This window comes from Salvelinus namaycush, unplaced genomic scaffold, assembly GCF_016432855.1.
Source record: "Salvelinus namaycush isolate Seneca unplaced genomic scaffold, SaNama_1.0 Scaffold138, whole genome shotgun sequence".
NCBI classification, from domain to species: Eukaryota; Metazoa; Chordata; class Actinopteri; order Salmoniformes; family Salmonidae; genus Salvelinus; species Salvelinus namaycush.
This window is the reverse complement of record NW_024058097.1, coordinates 279,245-290,203: the sequence shown is the minus strand read 5'-3', so window position 1 is coordinate 290,203 and position 10,959 is coordinate 279,245. Positions and strand designations below refer to the sequence as shown.

General features: G+C 44.7%; 1 protein-coding gene across 1 annotated transcript; it reads left to right on the top strand.

Moving 5' to 3' along the window:
• The first annotated feature begins 230 nt into the window (after positions 1 to 230).
• b3gat3 (beta-1,3-glucuronyltransferase 3 (glucuronosyltransferase I)) lies at positions 231 to 6,510 on the top strand. The gene is made up of 7 exons (XM_038982971.1): positions 231 to 389; positions 744 to 850; positions 1,236 to 1,416; positions 1,534 to 1,717; positions 1,925 to 2,086; positions 4,685 to 4,975; positions 5,217 to 6,510. The coding sequence occupies exons 2-7, from the start codon at positions 757 to 759 to the stop codon at positions 5,313 to 5,315; spliced, it is 1,011 nt and encodes a 336-aa protein (XP_038838899.1). The 5' UTR covers positions 231 to 389; positions 744 to 756; the 3' UTR covers positions 5,316 to 6,510.
• The last annotated feature ends 4,449 nt before the right edge of the window (positions 6,511 to 10,959 follow it).

Genomic DNA, 10,959 nt, shown 5'->3' with positions numbered 1-10,959 from the left:
ATGGATCTGTAACTGCTACAGTGTAGTTTAGTAGGATGGAGGCTCCTATAGCTGTATGGATCTGTAACTGCTACAGTGTAGTTTAGTAGGATGGAGGCTCCTATAGCTGTATGGATTCATTCGAATTTCTTGCGGCGTTCTGTGAAATGTAGTTGATCCGGAAACCTTCTTCATGCCTACTTTATTCCGGGGGATTTTCTTTGTGCCGTACTCTCAAGCCGGAAGTTGTTGGTATCCATGAAATATTTCATACGTAGCTAACTAACTGAATGGATGATTTATCGCCCATCTAATTGGGGTGCATTTATAACTAATGCCTTCCCCAAAAAGTCATAAATGAAGAAATTGGTGCCTCACAAGACCTAATACTAGTAACGACGTTATTCCCGGTAAGTGCCTATAGATGGCTAACGATGGTGGCTAACTACCTCTAAACCTGGCTAACGGGCTAGGTAGCTGGTTAGCAATAGCTCCCTGGCTTTCCCACAAACAAGAATACATAGATAGTAGCTAGCTAGCTAACCGATAATGTAACGTTAGCTAGCTAATAACACAGCGAGACATCATAGCTACCTTTCGCTTATTTCGCCGTCTCATGAGTCAGTGGCCAGTTTACTCAAGACAACAAAGCAATTGGCTAAGCAGAAACAAACTAGTAATTGGTTTGCGTGTCTAGTGGTTACCTTGTGTATTTCTTCTGACCAATTGGTTTTCTGTCCAATGTTGTGTGTGTGTGTGTGTAGCCGGCGGGTTGCCATGGCTACTAGGATGAAGTTAAAACTGAAGACTGTGTTTGTCCTCTACTTCATGGTCTCACTTATGGGCCTCATCTACGCTCTCATGCAGCTTGGTAAGACTGTCTATCTCTCCTTTCCTTGTCTTCTCTTTCCTCGTCACCTTTACTTGTATCCTGTCCACATCTCTCTTGGTTCCTTTCCCCGTGTCTCCTCTCCTTTGTTATCACTGACAGTCCTATGAAGTCCTCTTAGATCAGCAGTCTCACAGGAATGTATCACAAATCGTTATTGAGACAATCGTTGTTTGGTGAACATAGTCCTAACCAGAGCCATACCTTTACAAATAAGATATATAAATATATGGCTTTGGTCCTAACTAGCCTTTACTTCCATGAGATATAGTCCCAGGTCAAAAGTAGTGCACTGAATAGGAGACAGAAATTGGGCTGCATTTCAATTGACACCTTAACTGACTATATAACCTGTTTCTGTCCCCAGGCCAGCGCTGTGACTGTGCAGAGCATGACATGCCCAAGGACCGTACTATCTCTCGTCTGCGGGGGGAACTGCATCGGCTGCAGGAGCAGATGAGGAAGGCTGAGCCTACCAAACCCCCCCAGAAACTAGCAGTGAAACCAGCCCAACCCACCATCTACGTCATCACACCAACCTACACCAGGTAGGAAGATGGACAGAGAGAGACACACACACACACACACTTTCTCTACCGCCTGTTGTCTCTTCACTCTTTCTTTCCTTGCACCATCTCTAACATTCTCTTCATCCCTTTCACTAGGTTTGTCCAGAAAGCAGAGTTAACCCGGCTTGCCCAGACGTTCCTCCATGTCCCTCAACTCCACTGGATCCTGGTGGAAGATTCTCCCCATAAAACCCCTCTGGTCTCTGGGTTCCTGGCCTCCAGCGGCCTGGCCTACACACACCTCCACACGCCCACGCCACGCGACCGCAAACTACAGGAGGTGGGTTCAGATCCGGTCGCTGACCAGGCACACTATTTTGCATGTCAGTCGTCTGCCAGATCTCACAATGCCTAGATAGCTAACTGCATTATATAAAGAAATCTGATGCACATCCTTGTTTACTCACGTACAAACTCCTACAGGGTCTACATTTAAATTAAAACAAAGAATTAATAAAATTACCATATTGATTGGTTATTCCCCCAGGGTGACCCTAGCTGGTTGAAGCCCCGCGGGGCGGAGCAGAGGAACGAGGGGCTACGGTGGCTGAGAGAGGACAGGAGGGGGCAGCCTGGAGCAGACACACAGCTGGGGGTGGTCTACTTCGCTGACGACGACAACACATACAGCCTACAGCTCTTTGAGGAGGTAGGAGTCAGACACACAGGATCTGGCGTCTTCTAGCTCTTCAACCCTGGGCGCTGTGCCAGCTAATTGTCCAAAATATTCTGATTTAACTTCTTCTTTTCAAGAAATAGACTCGGTATGGTATAATTGACTTGACAACCAACAAGACATATTGAAGTTTAGCTTTCAAAATGAACCACAAAATTATATATATTTATTTTTTACCCCTTTTTTCTCCCCAATTTTGTGGTATCCAATTGGTAGTAGTTACAGTCTTGTCTCATCGCTGAAACTCTCGTACGGGCTCGAGAGTGGCGAAGGTCGAGAGCCCTGCTTCCTCCGAAACACAACCCAACCAAGCCACACTGCTTCTTGACACAATTCCCGCTTAACCCGGAAGAAAGCCACACCAATGTGTCGGAGGAAACACCGTACACCTGCCGACCGTGTCAGTGTGTACGGCGCCCACCACAGGAGTCGCAATGGGACAAGAACATCCCTGCCGGCCCAACCCTCCCTTAACCCGGACGATGCTGGGCCAATTGTGCACCGCCCCATGGGTCTCCCGGTCGCGGCCAGCTGCGACAGAGCCTGGACTCGAACCAGGATTTCTAGTGGCCACTCGGGATGCCATGAACCACAAAATTAAGAGCTATATCTAACTGTTATACCACCCACTGGTGTGTTGCATTCTTGTTACAGTCAATTTTTAAACTAGTCAACATCTCTCTCTAGATGTGTGGTACCCAGTGTGTCTCTGTAACATCTCTAGATGTGTGGTACCCAGCGTGTCTCTGTAACATCTCTAGATGTGTGGTACCCAGTGTGTCTCTGTAACATCTCTCTCTAGATGTGTGGTACCCAGCGTTTCTCTGTAACATCTCTAGATGTGTGGTACCCAGTGTGTCTCTGTAACATCTCTAGATGTGTGGTACCCAGCGTGTCTCTGTAACATCTCTCTCTAGATGTGTGGTACCCAGCGTTTCTCTGTAACATCTCTAGATGTGTGGTACCCAGCGTTTCTCTGTAACATCTCTAGATGTGTGGTACCCAGCGTGTCTCTGTAACATCTCTCTCTAGATGTGTGGTACCCAGCGTTTCTCTGTAACATCTCTAGATGTGTGGTACCCAGCGTGTCTCTGTAACATCTCTAGATGTGTGGTACCCAGCGTGTCTCTGTAACATCTCTCTCTAGATGTGTGGTACCCAACGTGTCTCTGTAACATCTCTCTCTACATGTGTGGTACCCAGTGTGTCTCTGTAACATCTCTAGATGTGTGGTACCCAGCGTTTCTCTGTAACATCTCTAGATGTGTGGTACCCAGTGTGTCTCTGTAACATCTCTAGATGTGTGGTACCCAGCGTGTCTCTGTAACATCTCTAGATGTGTGGTACCCAGCGTGTCTCTGTAACATCTCTAGATGTGTGGTACCCAGCGTGTCTCTGTAACATCTCTAGATGTGTGGTACCCAGCGTGTCTCTGTAACATCTCTCTCTAGATGTGTGGTACCCAGCGTTTCTCTGTAACCTCTCTCTAGATGTGTGGTACCCAGCGTGTCTCTGTAACATCTCTCTCTAGATGTGTGGTACCCAGCGTGTCTCTGTAACATCTTTCTAGATGTGTGGTACCCAGCGTGTCTCTGTAACATCTCTCTAGATGTGTGGTACCCAGCGTGTCTCTGTAACATCTCTCTAGATGTGTGGTACCCAGCGTTTCTCTGTAACATCTCTCTAGATGTGTGGTACCCAGCGTTTCTCTGTAACATCTCTCTAGATGTGTGGTACCCAGCGTGTCTCTGTAACATCTCTCTAGATGTGTGGTACCCAGCGTGTCTGTAACATCTCTCTCTAGATGTGTGGTACCCAGCGTGTGTCTGTAACATCTCTCTCTAGATGTGTGGTACCCAGCGTGTCTCTGTAACATCTCTCTAGATGTGTGGTACCCAGCGTGTCTCTGTAACATCTCTCTCTAGATGTGTGGTACCCAGCGTGTCTGTAACATCTCTCTCTAGATGTGTGGTACCCAGCGTGTCTCTGTAACATCTCTCTCTAGATGTGTGATACCCAGCGTGTCTCTGTAACATCTCTCTCTAGATGTGTGGTACCCAGCGTGTCTCTGTAACATCTCTCTCTAGATGTGTGGTACCCAGTGTGTCTCTGTAACATCTCTCTCTAGATGTGTGGTACCCAGCGTGTCTCTGTAACATCTCTCTAGATGTGTGGTACCCAGCGTGTCTCTGTAACATCTCTCTCTAGATGTGTGGTACCCAGCGTGTCTCTGTAACATCTCTCTCTAGATGTGTGGTACCCAGCGTGTCTCTGTAACATCTCTCTCTAGATGTGTGGTACCCAGCGTGTCTCTGTAACATCTCTCTCTAGATGTGTGGTACCCAACGTGTCTCTGTAACATCTCTCTCTACATGTGTGGTACCCAGCGTGTCTGTAACATCTCTCTCTAGATGTGTGGTACCCAGCGTTTCTCTGTAACATCTCTCTAGATGTGTGGTACCCAGCGTGTCTCTGTAACATCTCTCTCTAGATGTGTGGTACCCAGCGTGTCTCTGTAACATCTCTCTCTAGATGTGTGGTACCCAGCGTTTCTCTGTAACCTCTCTCTAGATGCGTGGTACCCAGCGTGTCTCTGTGTGGCCAGTCGGCCTGGTGGGAGGGATGAGATATGAGAGACCTGTGGTCGAGGGGGGGAAGGTTGTACGCTTCCATACTGGCTGGCGCCCCAGCCGCCCCTTCCCATTGGACATGGCTGGCTTCGCCGTGTCGCTCAAGCTGGTGATAGCCAATCAGGACGCATGTTTCGACGGCGACGCACCGATGGGGTTCTTGGAAAGCAGCTTCCTGCAGGGATTGGTTACCATGGACGAACTGGAACCTAAGGCGGAGAATTGTACTAAGGTGTGTGTGGGGGTGGGGGTAAGGAGGGGGGGAGAGAGAGTGGTTGCTAAAGATATAATAGAATAGTGGTGTTGAACCGGTGATGTTTTTAGTGTAGGGGGGGATGTTGGTGGTGTAGGGGGGATGTTGATGGAGTAGGGGGGGATGTTGATGGAGTAGGGGGGGTTGTTGGTGGTGTAGGGGGGCATGTTGGTGGTGTAGGGGGGGATGTTTAAACGTCGTGTTTGTGTGTGATTGACAGGTGTTGGTGTGGCACACGCGGACAGAGAAGCCCAAGATGAAGCGAGAGGAAGCGCTTCAGAAACAAGGCCTGGGTTCTGATACTGCTGTAGAGGTGTGAGGACCGGACAACACATACAACTACACACACACACACACACACACCTACAACTAAACACACACCTACAACTAAACACACCAACTACATCTGCTTTAAAACTTTCCATGCGTCTGAAAAAGGCTCCATGTATAGTGCAATACTTTTGTCCAGAGCCCTATGGGTCTCTAGCTGTAAGGGTTCACTTAATGGGTCTCTCGAGCTGTAAGGGTTCACTTAATGGGTCTCTAGCTGTAAGGGTTCACTTAATGGGTCTCTAGCTGTAAGGGTTCACTTAATGGGTCTCTAGCTGTAAGGGTTCACTTAATGGGTCTCTAGCTGTAAGGGTTCACTTAATGGGTCTCTCTAGCTGTAAGGGTTCACTTAATGGGTCTCTCTAGCTGTAAGGGTTCACTTAATGGGTCTCTCTAGCTGTAAGGGTTCACTTAATGGGTCTCTCTAGCTGTAAGGGTTCACTTAATGGGTCTCTCTAGCTGTAAGGGTTCACTTAATGGGTCTCTCTAGCTGTAAGGGTTCACTTAATGGGTCTCTCTAGCTGTAAGGGTTCACTTAATGGGTCTCTCTAGCTGTAAGGGTTCACTTAATGGGTCTCTCTAGCTGTAAGGGTTCACTTAATGGGTCTCTCTAGCTGTAAGGGTTCACTTAATGGGTCTCTCTAGCTGTAAGGGTTCACTTAATGGGTCTCTCTAGCTGTAAGGGTTCACTTAATGGGTCTCTCTAGCTGTAAGGGTTCACTTAATGGGTCTCTCTAGCTGTAAGGGTTCACTTAATGGGTCTCTCTAGCTGTAAGGGTTCACTTAATGGGTCTCTCTAGCTGTAAGGGTTCACTTAAGGATTGGCCCCTTTTTTTCAATTTTCGCCTAAAATGACATACCCAAATCTAACTGCCTGTAGCTCAGGCCCTGAAGCAAGGATATGCATTTTCTTGGTACCATTTGAAAGGAAACACTTTGAAGTTTGTAGGAATGTAGGAGAATATAACACATTAGATCTGGTAAAAGATAATACAAAGAAGGGGGAAAAAAGTTTTTTTTGTACTATCATCTTTGAATTGCAAGAAAAGGCCATAATGTATTATTCCAGAACAGGTGCAGTTTAGATAATGGCCACTAGATGGCAGCAGTGTATGTGCAAAGTTTAAGTCTGATTGCATTTCTGTTCAAAATGTTGTATCAAGACTGCCCAAATGTGCCTAATTTGTTTATTAATAACTTTTCATGTTCAAAACTGTGCACTCTGCTCAAAACAATAGCATGGTATTATTTCACTGTAATAGCTACTGTAAATTGGACAGTGCAGTTAGATTAACAAGAATTTAAGCTTTCTGCCCATATCAGATATGTCTATGTCCTGGGAAATGTTCTTGTTACATACAACCTCATGCTAATCGCATTAGCCTATGTTAGCTCAACCGTCCCGCAGGGGACCGGTCTCTTGAGCTGTAAGGGTTTCCCAAACCCCCCCCCCCCCCACGTTTAGGATTTTGCCCTAGCACTACACAACTGATTTTTAAATAACCAACTCATCACTAAGCTTTGGTTATTTGAATCAGCTGTGTAGATGTTAGGGCAAAAACCAAAAGGTGCACCCAGGGAAGGGGGGTTGGGAAACCCTGTTCCAGCTAGCTGTACTATGCTGATGCTGTATATGGAACTAACAAGATATTCTTAGTGGTACACTATCCTCTATATGTGTTTACGGAATAGGGTGGCATTTAGGATACAAACACAATGTACATATTGTAAGATATTATCTCAAGACTGTTTTTAAGACCAGTCAACCTATTTAAATTTGTCGTAACTGTGAATGTGTTTTGTTTGTGTATGTAGTTCCAGTCAAAAGTTTGGACACACCTACTCATTCAAGGGTTTTTATTTATTTTTTACACTTTTCTACATTGTAGAATAATAGTGAAGACATCAAAACTACGAAATAACACAAATGGAATCATGTAGTAAGCCAAAAAAACTTAAATAATTCTAAATATATTTTAGATTCTTCAAAGTAGCCACCCTTTGCCTTGATGACAGCTTTGCACACTCTCGGCATTCTCTCAACCAGCTTCATGAGGTAGTCACCTGGAATGCATTTCAATTGACAGGTGTGTCTTGTTAAAAGTTAATCTGTGGAATTTATTTCCTTAAAGTGTTTGAGCCAATCAGTTGTGTTCTGACAAGGTAGGGGTGATGTACAGAAGATAGCACTATTTGGTAAAAGACCATGTCCATATTATGGCAAGAACAGCTCAAATAAGCAAAGCGAAACGATAGTCAATCATTCTTTTTTAAGACGTGAAGGTCAGTCAATCCGGAAAATTTCAAGAACTTAAGGTTTTTTGAAGTGCAGTCGCAAAGACCATCAAGCGCTATGATGAAACTGGCTCTCATGAGGACCACCACAGGAAAGGAAGACCCAGAGTTACCTCTGCTGCAGAGGATAAGTTCATTAGAGTTACCAGCCTCAGAAATTGCAGCCCAAATAAATGCTTCAGAGTTCAAGTAACAGACACATCAACATTAACTGTTCAGAGGAGACTGTGTGAATCAGGTCTTCATGGTTGAATTACTGCAAAGAAACCACTACTAAAGGACACCAACGATAAGAAGAGACATGAGCAATGGACATTAGACCGGTGGAAATCTGTCCTTTGGTCTGAGTCCACATTTTAGATTTTTGGTTCCAACCGCCATGTCTTTGTGAGACGCAGAGTAGGTGAACGGATCTCTGCATGTGTGGTTCCCACCATGAAGCTTGGAGGAGGATGTGTTAAGGTGTCGGGGTGCTTTTTCTGGTGACACGGTCAGTGATTTATTTAGAATTCAAGGCACACTTAACCGGCATGGCCACCACAGCATTCTGTAGCGATATGCCATCGCATCTGGTTTGCGCTTAGTGGGACTATCATTTGTTTTTCAACAGGACAATGACCCAACACACCTCCAGGCTGTATAAGGGCTATTTGACCAAGAAGGAGAGTGAGGGAGTGCTGCATCAGATGACCTGACCTCCACAATCACCTGACCTCAACCCAATTGAGATGGTTTGGGATGAGTTGGACGGACTGCAGAGTGAAATAAAAGCAGCATATGTGGGAACTCCTTCAAGACTGTTGGAAAACCATTCCAGGTGAAACTGGTTGAGGGAATTCCAAGAGTGTGCAAAGCTGTCAAAGGCAAAGGGCGGTTACTTTGAAGAATCTCAAATATATAATATTTTGATTTGTTTAACACTTTTTTTGGTTACTACATGATTCCATATGTATTATTTCATAGTGTTGATGTCTAAACTATTATTCTACAATGTAGAAAATAGTAAAAATAAAGAAAAACCCTTGAATGAGTAGGTGTGTCCAAGCTTTTAACTGGTACTGTATGTATACCGAGTGGTGTGTGTGTGTGTGTTAGGACTAGGGTAGCAGAATTCTGGGAACTTTCCCCAAATCCCCAGGTTTTCTAGAAGTGCCAGTTGGAAGATAACTGAGCATGAGTCGGGAACAAGCATGAAATCTGGAATCTTCCAACCAGGATTTTCTGGAAAACCGTCGTTTAGCCACCATGTGTGTGTGTATTAGTAGAGTACTTGGCAGTAGATAATGATACTAAGTGGTTGAGTGTATTGTGGTGCCTGTTGAATCTGTCTGTAAGAACGTTATTATGTGCGTCCCAAATGGCATCCTATCCCCTTTATAGTGCACTACGTTTGACCATGGTCTATAGGGCACTCCAAAGTAGTGCACTATATACAATATATAGGTTGTCATTTGGGAAGCGTTCTCAGTATTATGTGGCCGTTGTCTTAATTGTCCCTGCCTTGAAAATAAATACATTATTTAATCAGAAAAATAAACATTTTGTTGTTTGTGAAATTCTTCTTGCCGTTTTGTCTTCTTCAGAGGAATTTCAGTAAATGACCATGTCTGGCTTTGGTCCAGTTTCACTGAACGGAGGCATTTTTATTAGGCTAGTGTAAGCGACTGTGAAAGACCACTAACCCACTTGTTCTCTGTGTGACTCCCATTTATAGAGAATAAAGACTAGGTAGTGACAACGATGAGCTGTCACTGTGGTGGTGAAGACGAGCTGTCACATTGAAGACTGAAGAAGCCAGTGAGAGAATCTACAGTCTTAACTTTTGTCTTTCGTTTAAAAAAAATCTTGTTTATTTTGGTGGTGAGCTGTCACTGTGGCGACGAGCTGTCTGCTGGAGGGCAACTTTCCTTGACTGTGTGTCCACTCCCTCTATCTGACTGCCTTCATTACCCTGCTTGTCTCTCTTCCTCTGTCTTTTGCATAGTAAGGGCCTATCTTTAACACCCAGTAGTCACACTCTGTATGACCATGATGGTAAACCCTGTTCATTGAGTCCCAAATGATGGCCCCCTATTTACTATATACAGTGAGCTCCAAAATTATTGGGACTGTGACACACATTTGTTGTTGGTTTGGCTCTGTACTCCAGCACTTTTGAATTTGAAATGATACAATGACTATGAGGTTAAAGTGTAGACTGTCAGTTTTCATCTGAGGGTATTTTAGTGAGTAGTGATGAGTGAGAAAGTTAGACGCACAAATATCATACCCCCAAGACATGCTAACCTCTCACTATTACAATAACGGGGGTTTAGCATACCCACAAGACATGCTAACCTCTCACCATTACAATAACGGGGGGTTGCATACTGTTGATAAAACGTTTACTGGAGACAGGAGAACAAGTGGAGACATAGGACGAGGTGGATATTTGTATAATAAGGCCGTTTTATTCAAGTGTAAAGATATCAAGCAAAGCGTGCAGCACGGCTCCTTCTGTCTGATTCGTATGGAATCGTCAGGAAAGAGGCAGTCTAAACAGTTGTACAGCTTTATATAGGCAACAAGCAAAGTAGGTTGATCTTGTAGTCTGGCCTTCCGATTGGTCGATCTGGGTCTTGGGTAGTCCTGATCAGGCCTGGTGTCAACGTTCCATTGGTTCCTGAGATAGTTCTTTGTTTTGTGCTCCAACCTTGAGTTGTGTGTGTCTGTGGTTGTCATGGGGGAGGGGAGTTGTGTGTGTCTGTGGTTGGTGTCTTAATGAGTCCAGCATATGTCCAAGAGAAAAGAAGAGTGTGTGTATTTTGTATAAAAGATGGCTTATGTTGAGAAGTTGTTATTACTAGTTTCCAGTATCAAATACAATTTCTTACAAATCCCCCTCTTCACGTCTTATAGACGTGAATAAACTAGTTAAAATTTGTCAGAAGACAAATTTTTTGATTCCCCCTCTTCACGTCTCACAAGAGACGTGACATAAAAGTAAAAAAGACAAAGCTATGGGATAAAATTTGTCAGAAGACAAATTTTTGATTCCCCTTCTTCACGTCTCACAAGAGACGTGACATAAAAGTTTCTTAGTCCTCAAATAGATAGACAGGTCCAGCTTCCCCATCATCAAGCAATGGGAACATTTGGGCCCTTTCCTGATTAGGGTCTATGGCGGCAGTGATAACACGGCTAGCAAGCGTGCGCGCACATGGAATGCAACAGCATCCACAAAGTACAAGAATGCTTGCAAAAACGGAAATAGATACTAGGATAGAGGAAACCAGCATCTTATATTTACCAAAAACATCCATCCATGAGTCCCACATAGAAGTGTCCACTCCAGAATG